The sequence below is a fragment of the Danio rerio genome, chromosome 3, assembly GCF_049306965.1.
Source record: "Danio rerio strain Tuebingen ecotype United States chromosome 3, GRCz12tu, whole genome shotgun sequence".
NCBI lineage: Eukaryota > Metazoa > Chordata > Actinopteri > Cypriniformes > Danionidae > Danio > Danio rerio.
Window position 1 is genome coordinate 48,042,696 of NC_133178.1, and position 22,701 is coordinate 48,065,396.

At 38.7% G+C, this 22,701-nt stretch overlaps 1 protein-coding gene across 2 annotated transcripts in view; it reads right to left on the reverse strand.

Annotated features, from left to right (window-relative positions):
* Positions 1-22,701, reverse strand: part of kcnt2b (potassium sodium-activated channel subfamily T member 2b) — a 187,664-nt gene that overhangs the window by 46,762 nt on the left and 118,201 nt on the right. For both annotated transcript variants that reach the window (XM_009299766.5, XM_068219406.2), the window contains exon 14: positions 21,990-22,098. In XM_009299766.5, coding sequence (XP_009298041.1) covers positions 21,990-22,098 — 109 coding nt within the window. The remainder of the gene's footprint in view (positions 1-21,989; positions 22,099-22,701) is intronic.

A 22,701-nucleotide genomic window follows, 5' to 3' on the forward strand; every position in this document is an offset into this window, starting at 1 on the left:
GCGTCTGCAGGGGGCTTTGTTTTTCACGAAATTAGATCTCCGCAACGCATATCATTTGGTTCGCATGAAGCAGGGCCATGAGTGGAAAACCAGAGGTGGGGGTGGGCGCTATCCTGTCCCAGCGCGCCGCCTCGGACGACAGAATTCATCCGTGCGCGTTTTTCTCACATCGATTATCTCCCGCAGAACGTAATTACGACATTGGTAATCGGGAGTTGTTGGCTGTCAAACTCGCATTGGAGGAATGGCGTCATTGGTTGGAGGGTTCGGGGGTTCCCTTTATCGTTTGGACCGATCATAAGAACCTCGAATACATCAGGTCCGCCAAACGACTTAACTCCAGGCAGGCTCGGTGGCCATTATTCTTTGGACGTTTTGACTTTACCATTTCTTATCGGTCGGGTTCCAAAAACACCAAACCCGACGCGTTATCCCGTCTTTTTGATTCTTCCGAGCACAATCCGTCTCCTAAGCCCATCGTTCCCCAGAGCATTTGTATTTCTGCGGTGACAGGGGAATAAGCAGGGTCCGCACAGCCCTGGATGGGGTAACGCCCCTGGCCGGATGCCCACCCAGTCGTTTGTTTGTGCCGGAGGAGATTCGGTCTGACGTCATTTGGTGGGGACATTCCTCCAAAGTGGCTTGTCATCCAGGGGTGAGTCGTACCTTATTTTTGGTTAAACAGCGATTTTGGTGGCTAGCTATGGCACGGGACATACGCGGGTTTGTTTAGGCCTGTTCTGTTTGTGCTGTTTCTAAGACTTCAAAGCGCCCTCCTGCTGAACTCCTTCAGCCGCTGTCAGTGCCTTAGAGACCCTGGTCGCACATTTCGCTAGATTTTGTCACTGGTCTCCCGCCATTCAGTGGCAATACGGCTGTTTTGACCGTTGTGGACCGGTTCTCGAAGGCTACTCATTTCATTCCTCTGCCCAAATTACCCTCAGCCAGAGAGACAGCGGATGCTGTCATTAATCACGTCTTTCGCATTCATGGCCTCCCGACGGACGTGGTTTCTGATAGGGGACCCCAGTTTGTCTCTAAATTTTGGAGAGAATTTTGTCATTTATTGGGAGCGACTGTAAGTCTTTCTTCTGGTTTCCATCCTCAGAGTAACGGACAAACAGAGAGGGCCAACCAAGATCTCGAATGCATGTTACGTTGTTTGGTTTCCCAAAATCCCTCCTCTTGGAGTCAGCAGCTCCCATGGGTGGAGTACGCACACAATTCATTACCAGTGTCAGCTACGGGCCTTTCTCCGTTTCAGTGTAGCTTAGGTTACCAGCCACAAGCTTTTCCCAGTCTGGAATCCGAAATCGCGGTCCCCTCCACCCACACCTTTGTCCAGAGGTGTTGACGCACTTGGAGCAGGGCCAGACAGACCCTCCTCCAAGTGGGTGCACGCACTAAGGCTTAAGCCGATCGCCACCGGTCGAAGCCTCCCGTTTACGTCGTCGGTCAAAAAGTGTGGCTTTCAACTAAGAATATTCCCTTGCGTTCCATATGTAATAAACTTGCACCTAAATTTATTGGCCCATTCACTGTCATCAAGATCATTAGTCCGGTGGCAGTCTGCCTTAAACTTCCTCCAGCGTACAGGAGAATACATCCCGTGTTTCATGTTTCCAAATTAAAGCCCGTTTTTCATACAGCAATTAACCCGCCCACACCGGTTCCCCTCCCGCCGCGTCTCGTAGATGGGGAGACCGTTTATTCGGTTTAGCGTATTCTGGACTCGAGACGGAGGGGGCGAGGATTTCAGTACTTGGTGGACTGGGAAGGTTATGGTGCGGAGGAGAGGAGTTGGGTCCCTGCAAAGGACATATTGGATCACTCTCTTATTGATGATTACAATCGCCATGTAAGCTCTTCTGGGAGCACCAGGAGGTGCTCTTAGGAGTGGGGTAATGTCACGGTTGCAGGTTTGTGCGCTTTTCCGGAGTGTATGTTTGATCACGTGGGTTTGTTTTGTTTTGGTTGTCATGTGTATTTGTTATGCTCACGTGATATGGCGACACTCAGCTGGGCTGATTACACGCCAGCTGAAGCTCATTATTAGGCCTATATCAGGGCGACGTTTCTATGTTTCTTTGTCAGTTCGTTACACCTGTTCTTATGTGTGTTATCTGTGCTCAGGCCCCTGAGGAGAATTATCTGGACCCTGTTTTCCTGTTTATTCCTACCCTGTGTTCGTCGTCTTCCTAGGCTGTCACTTTCATTGTTTGTTTATTTTGACTTGGTCAAATAAACGTTGACGCACCTGGATCCTCTTTGACTCTTGTTTTTTGAACGCAACAAAATCTCTGCACTTATGTAGGCTAAAAGATGTCTGTGTGTAGAACATGTTTCCTTATCCACGAAAGAGAGTGAAAGTGAAAGTAAAGGATGAGGAGGCTCATTCTCTCACTCTTGCGCTGCAGATGATCTGTTTAACTATTTTCTCGCTAGTTAAGCATTCAGTTTTTCAATTACAAAGTTTGCCATGTAAATAGCAAATTTGCCATGGTGCGACGCAACTGACTTTTAAGGGAATGGGAGATGAGACTCTGATTGGTTTATTCTCAAAACACACCTATAACTCAGAATAAGCTCAACCCTGTTAGACCATGCAGAGCAGATTTTTCCGTCATCAAAATAGCAAAAGTGGATTCTGACATGCCCGTAATGCTTTTGCGCCCTTCGCTTTGGACTTTGCGCCTGGATCTGTAAAATAAAAGATGGAAAAATACTGCCTGCTCTGCAGCCCATGGTCTAACAAGGTTGTACTTATTCTCTTAATGCGTTTTGTGTGTTTTAAGCATAATGCATTACACCAATCAGAGATCTCCCATTCCCTTTAAAAGGCAGTTGCGTCATGCAATGGCGTATTTGCTATTTACATGACTTTTTAAGTGGAAAAACTAAACATTCACTTGTGAAAAAACAGGTAAACAGATGATCTGTGTGAGGATAAAGAATGAGCCTCCTCTATTCAGCCTCTTTACTTTCTCTTAACTCTTTACTTTACTCCGTTACTTTTTTTGGAGTGAGGAAATTATGAAAAAGCACTCCACTATCCATTAGCCTTTAATTTAATTTGTTATCTGCACAGATTTGTTTTAAATCTATTTATAAATTCAGTTTTAATTTCCAGCAAACAAATGAAAAATAGTAATGAAGTTATTATGTTCAAACACACTTTCTATTGCCCCATATGCATACGTCTCCAAAGCCCCCTTTTTTTTTTTAATAAAACCAATGTAAATATGCATATAATAAATAATACTACTAAGAGTAATAACATTTTACAAATGCAAATTGTTATATATGAACTGAAAAATGTAAACCCTTTGGGATCACTTTGGGTTTCTGCAACAGAACATCACAGTCTACTTAATATGAAACAAACATGATATGTTTTAATGTTTTTATTGAACACAACATTCAAAGTGCAGGTTGGAAAAAGCATGTGAACCTTTGGGTTTGATAATTGGTTGACCTTCTTTAGCAGCAAGAAGATCAGAGCATATTTTCTTTTCAATTTGTGCACAAATCCAAGTAATCCCAAATGGTTGCATACTTTTTCTTCCAAGTTTGATTTCTGTTGTCTCATAACTTTATATTATTATTATTTAATAAAAATAGCTTTCTTTGTTTTATATTTTTTGGTTTGTGGGGGTTAAATTATCTTGTTTTTTTTTTAATAGTGAAGTTTTTATATTTTATACAGGGTCATTCAAATAGAATACCACAACTTTGAAAATCGAGAACTCTGCAAAGAAGACAAGAAGAGCTAAGCTCTTTCTGTCATCGAATTAAGGAAGCTCTGATGTTTTATTTGATTGCTTATTTGGTTGCTAGGAACACTGTTGGCCCATATATTTGTACATACACTTTCTTTTTGCCTTAGTCCCTTCAATAATATGGGGTCGCGACAGCAGAATGAACCACCAACTTATGCAGCATATGTCAAACACAGCGGATGTCTTTCCAGCTGCAATCCATCACTGGAAACATCCACACACACTCATTCAAACACATACACCACAGACAATTTTAGCATACCCAATTCACCTATACCACATGTTTTTGTACTTGTGGGGGAAACCGGAGCACCCGGAGGAAACCCCAGCCAACACGGGGACCGTGATTAATCTAGCACACTTGTTCAGAGCAATAATATGCAACAACGTGTACAATCCTTATTCAAACCACACACTCTCAACCATCATGTTATCATTTAAACAATATATATATTTTTTCTGTCTGGTTTTTGTAAGTAAATAGATAAATAAGTAAGCTTGTTGGATTAATTATTCTCTATGTCAAACTGAAGTACATGAGGCAACACTTGAACATGCACATTCACTCATGAAGATCAAACAGTGAATTAAAGACCTCTGTTCCTTTTTTCTGCTCGACCACTTCATCTCCTCCTCCTCCAACTCCCTCATTTCCAGCGACCTCAGAAAGCACACACTGACCTCGACTGAAGCGCTGGCGCAGCACAGCAGGCTACAGCACCACCGTAATTGTGTTTATAGATGTCTTTTTGTCCCCCTCTACAGCTTATGTTTTTTGTCCCCGATCGAGTATGTAGCAGTGAGAGACTGTGCTCATTCTGTGAACCTCAGCAAAACTTTAATAACACTGCCACTTCTATGCCATTAGCATTAATTAAAGCAGCATGTCGGTTGTGTTTATGAATGACCCGGCTGCTAATACAGCTGAGAATAATGCTGTGCAGAACTGGGTGAAGCAAATGCAGCTAGTTACTATTTCCAAACATGCCCACGGAGAGAAAAAGAAAATCAATTAAGCTATAGAAACAAGCATTGGTCCAGAAGTCCTGGAATAACCGTACACGAAATGAAGGAAATGGCAGACAAACAACTCAAAGAGCTTCTTCTATATGGATGTGAACATTAAGGTGCAATTAAGCTATTTGCAGAGCTGAAGTCAAGTCTACAGTCATACTCATTTATGCCACCCACTCGGCCACTTAGTGCTTATATTGCAGGCAGTGTCAAAACACGTCTGCCACGCATAGAAAAACTGCATATTGATGCGTTCCGCCGAACTGTCAAGAATCAAGCACCCTATAAGCAGCGAGGTGCCATGCCGCCCACAGGGGAATAACCTCCATTGGATGATATGAAACATACATAAATATACCACAAGTGCAGTTTAACCATATCTCTCAATACGAGGAGCACATTCTTATTCATAATCTAACAGGGCAGTAATATGTTACACATACTGTTGAAGTGGATAAACCCAACAAGTTACTTTCACACAAAACCAGTCTACTTGGAGGCAATATCTGCAACAATTCAGGGCAGTAAGTCTTGATTTTGAAACAAAATCTAAGTAGTTTCTTATGTTTCCTACAAATCATATATATCATATATTTTAGGTCAATGCTAATTCAATTCATCTTTATTTCTATAGTGCTTTAACAATGCAAATTGTATCAAGGCAGCTTAACGTATAGGTTTTAGGAAATTGAAACTGTGTCAGTCCAGTTTTCAAAGTTGAAGTTTAGTTTAGTTTAGTTTAGTTTAGTTTAGTTTAGTTTAGTGTGATTTCAATTTCACTGCTGAATGTCCAAACACTGAAAAGCAAATACATCAATGCACAGCTCTTCACCTTCTATCTATGCATAAAAATTTCTCTTGAAAGAAACACAAAGGGAATACCGTTCATCATACAATATCTTGTCTGTAGAAGTCATTTAAGGAGACAAATCCAAAAACAAACTTCTTCTGCAGATGCAATACTAAGCACTGAGGGATAAAGATATGTACTGTATGTAAATGAGGGTTGCCAGGTTTATGTAATTAGGGCCCAATTCAAATTCTATTTTATATTACACCTACCTCTATGCCTGCATCTTTTCATTGACAACAGAAAGGGAATACCATACATACTGTACAGTACATCAAACAAGAATTTGACTGTGGTAGTCATTCAAGTCAGTCACGGTAACGTTTAACAATGCTCACCCACAAAGTTGTTTAGCACTGTATTTGGACGTTAGAAAGTGTTTATTTTCAGCTCAAAAATATAATAGTATCCATATTTCTTGGTGAATCATGTTGCAAGAGGTGTACTTCAGGTATTGTACATCAGGTCATTGCGTATAATGGTTGAAAATATAGTGTGGGACCATCATGCAGTGGTTATTATAATGGACTATCATTAGCAAAATTGTGTTTGTTTACGTTTCCTTGAGCATATAACTATAAAACTTGAAGGTCGTTAGACATAAAAAAAAAAAATAAAAAAAAAATCCTTGTTGATACCATTTTCTTTGTAGCTGGTGTATTCAAGGCCATTTCTCATATCCCTTTATTTGTAGTGTGGTCCTGAAAAATCTTTATTCCAAACACTTTCTGGCACTTCCACCTACACTGAATGTGCAAAATTGTGAGGTAAGGGAAAGTGGAAAGGGTAAGAGGTAGCAATAGAATTGGGTCAAAGGCTGTTTTCACACCTGCATTATTAAGTTCAGTTGAATTGCTTTTTTGGCTTTGTTAAATTGTTAATTTTTCCTTAGGGTGTAGTCAGGGCCGGATTAAGAACATATTGAGCCTTGGGGCTATAGCAAACCCACGGGCCCCATTTATTTTATCACCTCACAAAAGTAGTTTTTTAATTATTATTTTTTTGCCTATTATTATTATTATTATTATTATTAGTTTGCTAATTTATATTATTTTGTAATCTAATTGTCCACTTAATGTGTTCCACCAAGCAGAAATCCCTAAAATATCTTTAAAAGCTATGCTTTTAATTCCCTATGTGTTCTTGAGTCAATCAATTACAAAAAAGGTTAGCGTGGTTTTTCCCCCCAAATATTCTGCCTGATGAAAGCCAGCCAATATTTGTTTGCTTCAGATTATTACGTTGTTTTTTATAAAAGAGGGAATTCATTTTATTTAAAAGTTTGCTTTCTAAATGGTTCAGTTAGACTTAAACAATGTATTTTATTGAGGCAGATACTCTGCAGGGATGGACATTTTGTAATGTATAACAGATACTGTTTGAATTTTACTTTTTGTTCTATGATGCGCTTGGTTAGCCTACCCTTGACTGGACCGTTCTCGCGGTAGAGCTGAAATAAGGAACTGTCCTGGGAAATAAAAAACAATCCAGGGGAAAACACAGGACATCTGTTCACTCTTACCGTGGGCTTAATAGTGTTATGTAAAACTCTGATTGAACTACAGCCACTTCGAGCCATGGTTTAACGGCATCACTGTTTTTGAACAGCAGCGAGCCAAAAGGAATACTGTAGTTAACATTATCGACATGGGAAAGCATAATGCGAAGAGGCATTCTGCGTCATGATGCAAATCAATCATCAGCCAATCACTGGCCTTCTCCTCTCGCAAGCCCTGGGCTTCAGCCTAGCCCTTTGTATTCAACCCATTTAAGTTCACAAAAACAGCCAACTCAGGCTCATTTTTATTACATAAACCTATATACACTTCTGAAGAAAGCAAAATACATTCCAGGAGCTATGTTTTTTTTTGCAGTTTTTGTTTTTGTGAATCCGTCAGAGGCTTCTGTGTATGCTTTTTTAGATCTCAAATTTCTTTCCCGAGTGTCATTCACGCCTTACTGTTCTCATGTAAATCCACCAGAGGCTGTAGTCGACTCACTGACTTACTGATTGACCAACTGACAGATCCCTTCCCCCTTCCCTTCCTTAATTCCCATTCTTCACTAGACTCGAACCCCGTTGACAAGGTCAACTCTGCATCTAAAGGCCGCCAAAGTACATGTTGAGCTACCAGACAAACTGCTAACAGTGGAAAAGCCATCAACAAAGAGGTAAGCACGCAGCTGCTAAGCAAGAAAAGGAACAGCATCATACCGCACCATAGTGTTCAGCTTAAAGATTAAATGCAGCCATACGTAGTTCCGAATACTTAATTGGCAATCTCCAGAAACGTATATAGGCCTACATTTTCAGAATGAACCTATGTTGAACACAAAGTTGCATCCAATACTAGCGAGGCAGGGGAGCAGTCTGGGTTTGGTGCCTTGCCCTAGAGTCTCATCTCAGTCCTGGTACCTTTAGGTTACATGCCTACTTCTTACAAGCTCATTAAACTCTTAGCAAAGGATGATTATGTAATTTAATTCACATAATTACAATATACATAATTTCACATCAACGTGCGAAACAAAAATTCCATTGTTATTACACCAGCTAGAGGGTACTGCGATAATGTGATGTGCCCATATGGACAACCAATTTGGTCATTTTAACACACATGGAAACAGAAGAGTGTAAAAGTAGCTCAATTCTGTGGAAAAACTGCAGACTTGGCAACATTGACAAAGATGCTACATTCAACTGCACCTCGGTGAGAGTCAAAAAGTTGCCACTCACAGTAAAAATCAATAACTGTGTCATGTTTGACAGGGTTCTTACATAGTGTTACGTGGTCCCTATTCTCTGAGCATGGGATGTCCATTAGCCCAGTTTAAAATGTCCTACTAAATGCTTTGCAGGGTAATTTGCCACTTTGACTGCAGGGTAGAAGTCTCCTCAAAGCTCACCTCAATATGGACTTGGCAAAAGTGCACATCAAGCTTTCTGGACTTACAGACACATGCACACGGCAGCCTCTGTAAGACCACAAGTGACAGAGTGCACATAAATGTGCCATTTGAGATTGGGACTGGTAACAGTGTGAGAATGTTTCCCTGCTTTAGCCTATGTAACCTGGTGAGCAATAAAACAATGCAGTCCTTTGTAGCACACCCTCGTGTTGTCTGCAATAGGGTTGTCGGGGTGCTGAAATTTAAAAAAATGTCCATTTTCCACTAACAGAAGTCAACATGACTAGTCCTTTTGCCACCTCAAATTGAAATGACAGACTCCACCCCACTCCAAGCCAGCTAACCATGTGGGAACCCAGCTAAACAGAGGGAGTTCTTTACATCACACAAGGATTAACACAGATTACCACTGAACAGATGTAAATTAACTGTAACCCTAAAGAATCCACAGAAGGGTAAAATTGATAATATCTTGGTTTGTTTGATTTGTTTTTACAAAATCAGAAGTTTTTACATCATTACACTCTCTCAAACTCTTTTTTTTTTCTTTCTTTACTCTTCTCTACAACCTTTATAAATTTGTGTTTGTGTTAGGTGTTAGTTTCTGTTAGATTAATTTATAAAGTTTCATTTTTTATAAAGAAAGGTGCCTGTGCATATTTATAAACCCATGGCCTTAAACTTTAATATTGTTACCCTGCTTAAACATAAATGTTGAAGTCAACTTTCCATTTGATCGATTGCTAGATGATTCATTTTTTCAGATTAAAAAAAAAAAAAAGGATTCTTTTGAAGCCCCCTTCAAAATAATGTTCGATTCATTTTGAGCTAATTTGTTACAACTTTTATAGACGTTCATGAATGAATGGTGCAAGTTGATTTAGGTAGTAATGTCCACTGAATAAACTGTTAGTCAAAAAACAGTCTAATCTCGCTAGTTTAATCTTACTACACGAGAATATCATAGGGATAGAGGTATGGAATAATAACTAGTGAATCTAACCAGCCCTCTTACCCTCAATACCATGGCTGAGGTGGGATGCTTGAGCAAGGCATCAACCTCCAACTGCTACCCAGGCTTCGCCACAATGTCTGTCCATTGCTGTTATGTGTCTGCTGTATGTGTGCACTTGGATGGGTTGCAGAGCATATATTCTGAGCATGTTCATCTTTAGATACAATTTCAAACTTTTATTTAAATGGTTGAAAGCAAATATATCTGGTGTAGCTTTCCTCTTTTTGCCATCAGCATCCCATATCAGTTGTTCTGCACTGCAACTACATTTACTGCATGTGACACACCACAATTCACTCCAGAGTCTGGTTTGTCTAGTGTATATCTGTCTGATGTTTTTTAGTCTGAGGACATTTTATCTGATGGCTTTAAGTCTGATGCCACATTGTACGAGACCTGTCATTTTGTTCTATTACTAAAACCTTTTAGTCTGAGGCTTGACAGTAATTTTTTTGGGCTGAAGTTTGAGGAGGTCCTAAAATATACACCATAGGCATGTGCTTTTTGTATGTATTAACTTAATGTTAGGGGTTTGTTAACAATTTTTTTTAGGTTAGCACTGTGATGTTTAATTCACCTCCTGGCAGACCAAGGAAAATATTTATATAATAAGATAATTTATTTAAATTTTACACTGAAGTCTACTGAATATATTTATACATGTAGAGAACTACGTTTGCAGACACATGGTAAACTTGAGGCATGGTGGCTCTGTGGTTAGAACAGTTGCCTTACACAAGAAGTTTGTGTTTGTTACAACCAAGAAGGTTGTGCTTGTTCAAGTCCTGGATGGACCAGGAGGCCTTTTTTTTTGTATGGAGTATGTTAGATTTCCCCATCTTCGTGATGGTTTCCCCCACAGTACATTGGATTTAGAAATTGGACAATCTAAATTAGCAGTAGTGTTTGAGTGAGAGAGTGAATGGGTGTTTCCCTGCACTGGGGATTCACATGTTAGTGTGCTCTTAGTGATTGGTTGCAGCTAGAAGGGAATCTGCTGCTAAAAACATATGCCAGAATAATTGCCAGTTCCAATAGTTCCAATAAGCAATGTGAGTGTATATGTGAGTATATAGTGGTCTATATATGGCAGACAGCAACCCATTGAAACACTTTATAATAGGGCACCTATATACAGCTGCATCTCAATAATATAGAATGTCATGGAAAAGCTATTTTTATGTCAGTTTTAAACTAATTTAAATACTTCATAAGACCAATAAAAAAGTTAATTGTTGGCTTTTCTGGAAAATATGTTCATTTTACTGTACTCAATACTTGGTAGGGGCTCCTTTTTGCCTTAATTACTGCTTCAATGTGATGTGGCCATCTCCAGATTGGAGGAAAGTTCTTACACCAGGTGGTGGAGTTTAAGTATCTAAGGGTTTTGTTCACAAGTGAGGAAAGGATGGAACGTGAGATCGACAGGCGGATTGGTGCAGCAGCAGCAAAAATGCGGTCGATGTATCAGTCCGCTGTGGAGAAGAAGGAAGAAAGAGTCGACAGGCAAAGCTTTCAATTTACTGGTCAATCTACGTTCCTACTCTCACCTATGGTCATGAGCTTTGGGTCATGAACGAAAGGACAAGATCTCGGATACAAGCGGCCAAAATGAATTTCCTTATCAGGGTGGCAGGGCGCACTCTTATTGATAGGGTGAGGAGCTCTGACACTTGGGAAGAGCTCGGAGTAAAGCTGCTGCTCCTCCACATCGAGAGAAGTCAGCTGAGGTGGCTCAGGCATCTGTTTCGGATGCCACCTGGATGCCTACCTATGAAGTTGTTCCAGGTAGGCTTGCCACGATAGACAGTGTTGATAATGTTACCAGTTTTAAGACGCGACACCGGTGACATCACTTTTCCACCGTGACAACGTCCCCAAAGTGTTTTTCTTTAAGTAGTTGTTTTTTAGTAAATATTTATTGGAATTTAATGGAAACTATCATTCTAAATAATTTACTATATGCACTTTATGCACTATAATTAAAATCTGAACATAGCTAATGCATCATATTTTATTTATCACGTGAGGAAAAGTGAGGAGTCAAATTTACAGAAGGAGAATGGCTGATGATTTAGCGTCAAAACACAGTGCAAAACCAAATGCAAAAAGAGAACCTGAAAACGTTAATAAGGCAATCTGCAAACTGCCTGACAAAGGTGGCAGCATCTGGAGGAAAAACAATTAATGTATAAACACCTTCAACGCACCTATTGACGTTTATCAGGTGGGTCGCGGTAGTTAAAATCAATAGCCATAAATATGCAATGCATACTCTCATTTTAAAAATCACGGGACCATTATCTCACATTGTTTAATAATAAATAATCTTTTTTTTTATTACAACAAGTGATTTAGCAATGCTTCGCCATTAATTAGAAAACTGCAGAGAAACAAAGTAAACATCGCAGCAACCGCAGGGATTAGAGCTGAAGTTCAGCTCTTCTTTTTTGCACTTGATTTTTAAGCGTTTAATGTAAAAAAAATCAATAATGAATAGGCTGACAAGATTGTATCACGTGTATGTGTGTGTACGTGTGTATTTTATCATTGAAGCCGCTCTCTTCAAAACTCGAAAGGTGCTTCGTCTGCCTGACAATATTTAGGCTTTTAATCGAATGAAAAGTTAATTTAGATGAGCCGAAATTTTAAAATTACAGTAAAGTAACTGTGACGTGCCGCCACACATCGAATCTGAGGTCTGATCTCATCTCGCTCTCTCTTGCTGTCATCCAGACACTTGATACAGACGACACACAAGTCAAGTCGCAAAACTGAGGCTGGTACCAGCTGACAGGTAGAATAGCTGAAGCTTTTGCGAAATCTGTCCAAATACAGCACTAAAATTAACAGGCATAAATGTCTTTAAGCCGAAAGTTTATCTGTAGGATATCTGTAAAAATGCAATCAGAGCCAATGATATGTGGAAGTTGTGTCGCCTAATAATTATATTAATTCTAATAAAATGAAAACCAAAATAAAAAATGAATTACATTTTTCGTTTGATAAAAAATATACAGAAACTAAAAAAATCAAAGGGTGGCTAGTTTGTATTAATGTGTTTCAATATTAATAAAAATATGCTGGGCCTATTTAAGCTTAACGCCTATATACGCCACCAATAGGCAAGCCATTGGTTATAATGTATATTTTACAATAAAAACTAAATGTTGCATGCCTCGTTATCATTTAAAATATGCAATTCATAACACACCAGAGCTGTAGTCTATGCAACGTGTAAACTTACAGGGAGGTGTTGGTCAATAGTCATACTGTACACCACGTTATTGATCTCCAATATCTCTGAGGAAGTTTATGTTACCAGATAGCCAATACTAACTTGAAAGATTTTATAAATAAAAGGTATTTTAAAAAGGAACAACACGTAAATAACAAAACAAATAAAACTGGTCCCACTTAATCTTGGCAGTGTATTCTGTGTAGTATAGCGCCCTTTTGCAGCACGTGTTGGCAATTCCTGCAAAACTGAAAGTATTATATGCACGCATTTATAAGTTATTTAAAAGCAGAAAAAAAGAGGGAAAGAGGAAACCCCCACTCCCACAGTGATACTGGTATTACAAGTGTTGTCATTTGCCGATTAACCGGTGGGGAAATTTCCTCATCATCACAACCCTAGTTCCAGACATGTCCCACCGGGAGGTGGCCTCAGGGTAGACCCAGGACACTGGAGGGACTATGTTTCTCGACTGGCCTGGGAACGCCTTAGGATCCCCCTAGAGGCCCTGCAGGAAGTATCTGGGGAGAGGTAAGTCTGGGGTTCTCTCCTGGGACTGCTGCCCCTGCTACCCAGCCCCGGAAACGTGCATGAAAATGAATGGATAAATTAATATTTTAATGCTTCAAATGACCTTCAAAAACTAAAATATCAAAATATTGTGCTTTATTTTTTGTTTAGGCAACATTAATTTCAGTACTTATGTCAGTGTGAGCTGGAAATTGTTGAGACTTTTCTTTCTGTGTGTTGAATTTTTGTAAATAGGGTAAGAAGGTGTGGTTAAGAATATGCTGGTTGTAGCTGTCATCAGCTGACATCAACAGAAGGGCCACCATTCCAAACATAGAAGCAAATTATCAAACTTTGATTGAAGAATACCAAAACAATTTTTTTAGTTGATTAATTTGGATGGATTAATTGCTAACCTAGAGAATAACAATGATAGCTAGCAAAATAAACATTGTAATTTTTGATTTAAGTCACAGACTACAGCTGTACAATATATTGTTTTACCATTGATATCGCAATGTGGTCACAATGTGCTCACATCGCAGCATCTGCAATAATGAGCTGGGATTAAAGTTGATCAGCAATAAAGACCGTACAGTGTTATTTTACATTACATTTGATTATTCAATTACTGTACCTGCATTTTTTACTACTCTTTGGGAAAGCCATAAAGCACTGCTTTTTACACTTATCTTTGCATCTAATTCATCTAATTTATTGTTTATTTTTCTACAACAGTTCTGTCTGGTTTTTGATTCTGGTTGGCTGTGTGTGTGATAGCTGTGTGATATTCTGCAATAACAGCACTCATACAGCCTCTTCACCCTTGTGTATTACTCTGCCCAAATACAGTGACAGCAGATCAATAAACTCACTATATTTTGACAAATAATGCTGCTGTTGTACAACATAATGTACATTTGAGGCTTTTTTTGGTGATAGTTGTTTCGATTGCAACTATTCAGTTTATATACAAGAATAGTGCCTTTTTAAAATATTTATAATTTTGGAGATTCAGCGCATTGGCAGCCATTATGCTAAGCAGAAAAATGACGAGTGACGTTCTCCCACAAGATGTCGACAGAGACCACATAAATTCTTAGGTGTGAAAAAATGAATGAAGGAAGAAAGTAGTCCCTTGTACAAATGTGCCTTTGAGACTCCGTGTTTGATTTTTTTGTTTATATACATGATTATGTCATTGAACTTTTGTATAAACACCATATCACACTCGTAGCAGTGCGATATGCCTGTATATCGTCACTGGTGGGACACTAAGGCACTTAGCTTGCGGCCTCAAGCTAATGCACGCCAATATACAGCCATATCGCACCGCTACTCATGTAGTATTGCTCATATATCTTGTCCTATTATGCTTGCAATTTATTTGATTCGCTCCACTACAAAAGGCTATTCAACTAATCTGTTGAAATTGTATTTATATCGTAGTATATATCACAGAAATATAAAACCTCACAATGTTCGATTTTTCCAATATCATGTCACGGACTGACAAGTCACGCTCTTCAAGTTTCAGATAAAGAAATTAGCAAACACCAGACTCCTTTCTCATTCATCTCCAGTGAGTGACCAGCAGCTCTTGTTAGACTGACAGATTGTGTGATAGTGTGTAATCTGCACTTGATCTCTGGGTAAAGCTCAGCTGCTGAAGCACTGACTCATGGAGTTCCTTCATCCTCTTGCTTCTCAATGAACCCTAAAACCAACGGCGTCAACACACACACACACACACACACACACACACACACACACACACACACACACACATCGCATCATGATCTCAGAATCACAGGCTGATGTGACTGCATCCCAAACCAAAGTCTTCACATGTCAGCTTTCACTTCTCGGCATCTTTGATTTGCTGCTCACCGGAGCGACAGAAGCTGCTGTGATCTGCCTCTCTAATCATTGCCTCACCTCACATCCAACTGCAGCGTGAAATCCTCCACATCATTTCCTGGTAAACACTCAAAAATAACCCTCACATATACACACACACCATTGCAGTCCCATAAACATAGGGTATGCAATACATCATGCTTTGAAGTGATGGGAATGTTTTATGCATTTTATAGAAATGCAAAAACGACCCATACTGTCTAAACTAGAAAGTACTCTCAAAAGCATTTTTACAGCGAACTACTAAGCAATTTAATAATAATAATAATAATAATAATTAATAATAATAATAATAATAATAATAATAATCATCATCATCATCATCATCATAATAATAATAACATTTTATAGTAATAGTTCACCCAACAATTTTAATTTTGTCATGTACTGACCCATCTTTTATATGTAAAATATATTTTGAAAAAAGTTGAAAACCTGTAACTAATGACTTCCAAAGTGTTTGTTTTTCCTATTATGGAGGTCAATGGCTTTTGTCTTGTTTCAAAATATCTTCTTTTGTGTTTTAAGAGCCCCTATTATAGGTTTTTGAAAATGACCTTCTATGCAGTGTGTAACTGAAGTGAAATATTCAGCCAAAGCTTAAATTTGAAAGTGCACCATGTTTAAAACTATTGATTCATCTATAAAAAAGAGTCGACTTATAGTGGTTTCAATGAAATGCCACCTTAATGAGTCTTTAGCTGTGTCAGAGTGATGTCGAAACAGAACTCAAGCCCTGCCCATTTGTTGCGCTCACAGGCCTGGGAAAATTAAAAACCCCGTCCCCACCCACAAACACTGTTGAAAGAAAAATTGGAAGATAAACACTGTAGCAGATCCTGGTTAAATCAAGTCACAAAGACACTGTGCTCTGAGTTGTGAGCGAAAGTTAGTGTTATTTTTCCTACTCAAACATGTGAAAAGTCAGTGGTTGAAGTTTATTTTTGCAAAAAAAAAAAAAAAAAAACTAACATTAAAGCCCCAGCCTTGTGCTGTGTTCCCATCATTTTTCTGATGAGTGCTTCAGCAATATATGGTATAGTGTTAAACTGCATTGCTTTAATGCACATCTGCATTGGGCTCACACAAATACTCTGCACTCTGACTACTTCAATGCTTCAACAATTCAACAATCTCTCTTTGTCTTGGGCTAAACACAGTCTTCCAATTACAACAAGTTGGGTCATTGGACCAATCAGTGCAGATTAGCATCATGCTAAGAGGGGTTTGGGAACAAATGAATTGCTGAACGAGGAGTCGGGATAAATATGTAAAAATAAATGCATATTAAAAGACAATGGAAGTGTTTTTTGACCTTGCATGCATATCAGACTTTTGTTGGAGACCCCTTAAAACCAAAATATGACCTTTTTAAATGCAAAATAGGGGCTCTTTAACAAAATACTGCAACTAATTAGGGTTTGAAACTATTTTAAGGTGACTATATAGTGTGTTTATATTTTAGGTGAACTATCCATTTAAATCAAAAGCATTTATTTGAGAGGCAAAATCACCCTTTTTATGACCTCTTGTGCTTTTAAATTTTTTTCAACTTCTTTAGTGTGTATTGTTGTTGTTTTGAGCATCAAAAAAGGTCTGTGAAGTAAAAAAGCACAGTCACACCAAAGAGACTGATTTCTCTATATCAGCGAGCACTGTCTTTGAACTCCCTTAAACACCTTGATTGTTGTCCCGAGTTTATTCCAGGAACAAAAAGCTTCAAAGTATTCAAAAATTTAAATAATTACAAGTAGACAGAGGCTGACTGAGAGCATTGCCTTCATGTTCAGTAAGCTGGTTTACATTCACAGTAATTCCAGTATTTGTTTTAGCCAAGAAATTATTCAGGCGCAATCATTCAGATATTTAGGAGTGCACAATCTCTTACATGGCACACAGTTGGGTCTGTAGAATTCCACCATAGGGTTTATTTTATAATGCATTTTAATGGAGTTGATAAGAAAAAAATATCTTTTACCAGTCTGTATTAGAGAGTGGCATCAGGTTTGGTGTATCCACATGGTATATTAATCTTTCTGTAACATTGGAATTTGGAACTTTATTATTATTATTATTATTATTATTATTATTATTATTATTACTACTACTACTAGATAATAATAGTTAAGCTTACTTATATCAATGGTATTTAAAGCTAACTCATGTAAGTGTTATTTTTAATTAAGCTAACTCGGACTAGTGATGTTTTTGGTTAATGGTATTTTTAGTCAGTAAGTTAACCTGGACCCCTGGCATATTTTAGTAAGTATGTTAAGTCATATCAGTGGCACTTACCTAAGGAAACTTTTTTCTCAGTTGTATTTTTATTTAGTAATTTAGAATCCACACGGGGGTCAGTGGATTAAAAGCTGCTCCCGCTGCTTTTCTGAATGGAAAGCAGATTTAAAGCCAGAGGATGCAGAGCAACAGAAGCAGGTGAAGGGTGAAGAGAATGAATTTTCTTCACTTTTCAGGAACAATCAAAAGCTCAGGGACTGATTGAGGCAGCTGAAGTGAAGGCAGATGCTCCAGTTTCTGTGACAGAAGCAGAAGTGTGAAGCAGAGCCTGACAGAACTGGAGCTTTGAGAGCTGAACTCGCTCCTCTGCCCAACAAGAGAGGCTTGATTGGCTGGGCTGTTAAACATAAGAGCGACTCACGCTGCCAAAAAAAAAAACAAAAAAACAGCCAGCATCACTGTTCTTATGGTTTTGAATTTAAAATTATTTCTATTTTATTTTTTTGGTTTCAGTTTATTTTTAGGCAATTCTAATAGTATTTATTCTGTAACTTTTATGACTATATTCAGTTGGTTTCAGAGTGCATAATTATGTATTATATTTGTAATTGTATTTATAATTGTAGTTTTTTGTATTATTTTTACTGATGCAAAAACAACTCATTTGATGGTAATTAGAAATGACAATTTTTTATTTGTTTACATACACAGAAAGATGTATTATTTATGTTTTGATGTTTTGTTATTTTTAGGAACTGTTTTGGTTTATTATTTTTGCTCATTTTAAAGATTCACACATATTTATTTAGATTTGTTCAATTGTTTAGATTTACCATTGCACATATTTGATTTATTTGGTGCATGATTATACATGTCGCTTTTTATCATCCTTCTTTATCTCATTTCATAAGAGTAGAAATATTTATTTTGTTTATTTCTTTTTAATTATTTTTATAGCTTTTTGTTTACTGATGCATACTGTAAGCATTTCCTTTGTATTTCAATAGCCATACATTATCCAAGGCTCATTCTGAAAACATACCCCTATATAAATTTCTGGAAAAGTGCCAAATACGTCCCAGGAGCTAAATTTGTTTACACTTTTTCACGAATGAATGCCATTCGCACCTGCTGTTCTTGCACAAATGCACCAGAGGCTGCTGTCGACTGACTGACTGATCGACTATCCCACCCTCCTTCTTCCCTAAACCCAACCAATAGTGTTTTCAAAACCACTGATTGACCCACCAACCCACTTCCCTAAGCCCAATTGACAGTTTTAAAAAGCAATCCAGAAAAAGAAAAGCCCTCGCCTGATTTTTACCACGTTTTCAGATTTTACCACATTCTCACCCTGTTATATACTTGTTTATTTTTTTTTTTTGGTTATTTATTTATTTATTAGTTAATTCGTTTGTTCATTTAATTTAATTAAATTTCATTTTAATTCACTTTTCCATTGCCGGGTCACAGGGCCAGCAGTCTTAGAAGAGAACCCCAGACTTCCCTCTCCCAAGACATTTCATCCAGCTTCTCCGGAGCTTCCTGAGGCGTTCCCAGGCCAGCCTAGAGACATAGTCCCTCCATCGTGTCCTGGGTCCTCCCCGAGGCCTCCTACCGGTGGGACATGCCTGGAACAATTCCTAGGTAGACGTCCAGGAGGCATCAGAAACAGATGGCCAAGCCACCTTAGCTGATGTCTCTTGATGTGGAGGAACACCTACTCTACTCCAAGCTCCTCCCGGGTGACAGAGGTTCTCACCCTATCTATAAGAGTGCACCCTGCCACCCTGTGAAGGAAACTCATTGCGGCTGCTTGTATCTGAGGCCCTATTTACACTAGTGTGTTTTAGTTTTAAAACAGCTTTTTAGAATGAAAACGATCCGCTGAACTGAGAGACTGAACTGTGTGTGTAGGCTACTTAAAATTGAGGAAAAAGCCCCAATCAGAGAGACGAATGTCGGCAGCCCTGCCTTCGTTTTCAGATGTCTCTGTTTCCCCCCATCCACACTGAGACGGAGTAGCAGTGTTTTAGAATGAAAACGGCCTCTCCAGCGTTTCCAAAGTGCTCCATTTTCAGGGTTCGAAAACTCTGGAGTAGTGTGGACAGGTGGCGTAACCGTAGCAAAACTTGTGCGTTTTAAAACTAAAATGCATTAGTGTAAACTGGGTCTGAGATCTTGTCCTTTCCATGACCATAGGTGAGATTAGGAACTCAAATTGACCAGTAAATCAAGAGCTTTGTCTTTCAGTTCAGCTCATTCTTTACCAGAATGGACCGATTTATCGACCGCATTACTGCTGCTGCTGCACCGATCCGCCTGTCAATCTCACGTTCCATTTTTCCCTCACCTGTGAACAAAACCCCAAGATACTTGAATATCTCCACCTGAGGTAAGAACTTTCCTCCAAACTAGAGATGGCAAATCACCTTTTTCCTGTAGAACACCATGGCTTGGACTTGGAGGTGCTGATTCTCATCCCAGCCTAGTCACACTCTGTGGCAAATTGCCCCAGTTCATGCTAAAGGTCAATGATTGATGAAGCCAATGTTCATTCGTTCACTTGTTTATTTTACATATTAATTTGTACTTGGTTGTATTGTATGGTTGGGATAATAGGGGTGGTAGACAATGGCCCCTTTCACACACTGATACTGGTAAATATCTGGAAAATTTCTGGAATGACTTCACCTGTAAATTTAAAAAAGCGCTGTTTACACAGGTGAGGAATTTACAGATTTTTTCCAGAAAAGACCATTCACACATCCATTCCAAAATACAGATAAATTGTGACATCATTAACAAGAAATGAGTTTTAAATGGCTGCGCTTGTATTTGTAAACAATTGACTACATTGCAAACTCTGTGGATGGATCAGTATTGTAAACAACTTCAATGAAATCATATAGAGAAATAATTTCGCATGTCGAGATGCACATGAAATGTGTGTGTGTGTGTGTGCTGGCGCTCACGGGCACACGTGACACGTCAAGCAACTGAAAGCGGAGCTTGAAGGTAAACAAACAACGGCTTATCATAAGCATCTCATTGATAATTATTTACACAGTTGGCATTAAGATGAACATAGAAACGTTATTTGACTAACTTCTAGCAGCCAAATGTGTCTGGGAAAATATTCAAAGGCTTTTATTCTCATAAAGCGAGCGGACGTCATGCATCTGACTGTTTTGATTGGCTAAAGTAGATGTCTCACGTCAGCACGTTCTAGATGTGTACATGCTCTTTCCGGCAATCTTCTTTCTGCGTTCACACAGCGCAGCATTCCGGCAAATTACCGGCAATGTTACAACTTCTCTTTCCCGAAAATAGCCAGAACGAATTTACCGGTATTTTCCAGAAAGGTCTGTATATGTGAAAAGGGCTAAAAAGCATTGGCAGTGTTATTACCAACAAAGGCTCATTCTGAAAATGTACTGATATACTTTTCTAGAGATGGCAAATTATGTAGCCAGAGCTACGATTGGCTGAATTTCATCTTTAAAACGAACAATACGAATAGGTACAATGCCATTCCTTTTCATGCTTACCAGCTGACCGCTTATCTCTGTATGGTTGTCTTTTCCAGTGTTACCAGTTTGTCCGGTAGCTCAACATGTACGTTGGCAGACTTGAGACACAGATCGGAGTTGACCACAACAACAGGGTTCGAGTCCGGTGAAGAACTATTTCAGAAACCAGGTAAGATGAAAACAAAATCTAAAAAATAAAATAAACAAATAAATAACAGGGTGAGACTGTGGTAAAATCTGAAATTGTGGTAAAAAACAGGGGGCTTCTCTTTTTCTGGATTGCTTTTTACAACACTGCAGTTTAGGGAAGGGTGGGTCAATCAGTGCTTTTGAAAACACTATTGGTTGGGATCAGGGAAGTGGGAGTTCAGGGGTCTCGGTCAGTTGGTCAGTCACTAAGTCAGTCAGTCAAAAGCGACTTCTGGTGGATTTACTGGTGAATTTGCGCGAGAACAGCAGGCATGAATGGCACTCATAAGAGAAATTTGAGATCTGAAAAAGCATACACAGCGGTCTGTACAGCGGTCTATACAGTGGTGGATACGCAAAAACAACAACTGCAAAAAAAACATACCTCCTGATATATAAACTTTGTTATGTGAATTTCTTTATCGTGAAGTAATGCACACGATTGTTCCATTATTGAACTATGAAATGTAATGCAAACTTATTATGTAAAGCTTGTAATCATACAGTTATTTGTAGGTCAAAATATTTCCACTTTCTATCCATCTAATAGCTTTAATTAATGATAATACTACTGGCCTTCACACACATATGCAGTCCATCACAGCAAAGCAGAATATAAAGACTCGGAAAGCAAAAAGCAATTTTGAATTTTCCTCAGATGATGTGATGAAAGACACAGAGCTTCAGAAGGAGATTGGTTGATCTCCTACTTTTCCACACACACTCACATACATACCGAATGCTTCAAATTTCACACCTGCATCCTTCAGAGAAACACATTTCGCACACTGACCTGCGAACTTGATGTGAAACTTATTCTCAGGTTTGAGGATCTGCACATAAAGTGGGCAGTTTGGAGCAAAGTCTTTCACGGCCCAGGCCCTAAGAATGGTCTGATGGTCCTGCAAAAAAATAAAATAAAATAAAATAAACGCATACAGAGGTGTACCATTAGTGCTCTTATGTACCAGCCATTAGCGCTTTCAGACACATTAACATACAAAGTAACTATTGTAGGTGAATCTCATTATAACATAAGCAGTTCACATTTCATCATAAATTTTAAAGAAACTAAAGTATATTGCGCATAAAGGAAAAAAAAAAAAAAGTCTATTTTATACCCCAAGGACAATTAAGCACATTTTATACCACATTAATGCATTCAAGGTTATTTTAGTAAACGAAAACTAAGACTAATTATTTTAGTTAAAATAGATCAATCATTTTTTGTTAATTGAATTAAATGTAAAATTGCACGATAGATATGTAGCGAGTGGGGGGCCAAGAGCCGTGAGTGTGCAAGGCCGGTGGCATGAATGCTCACTACTCACACTTGGACCAGTCACCTGGCTCAAGTCTTTCGGTGGAGCTCTGAATGATAAAAGGAGGAGAGACCTCATTTAAAGATGGTAGACGACCAGGGGTGCGTTTTCCAAACATTGACGTAACTTGGCGCTGAAATATCATAGTAAAATGCATCGTTTGGGAATAGAACTATGTAGTGA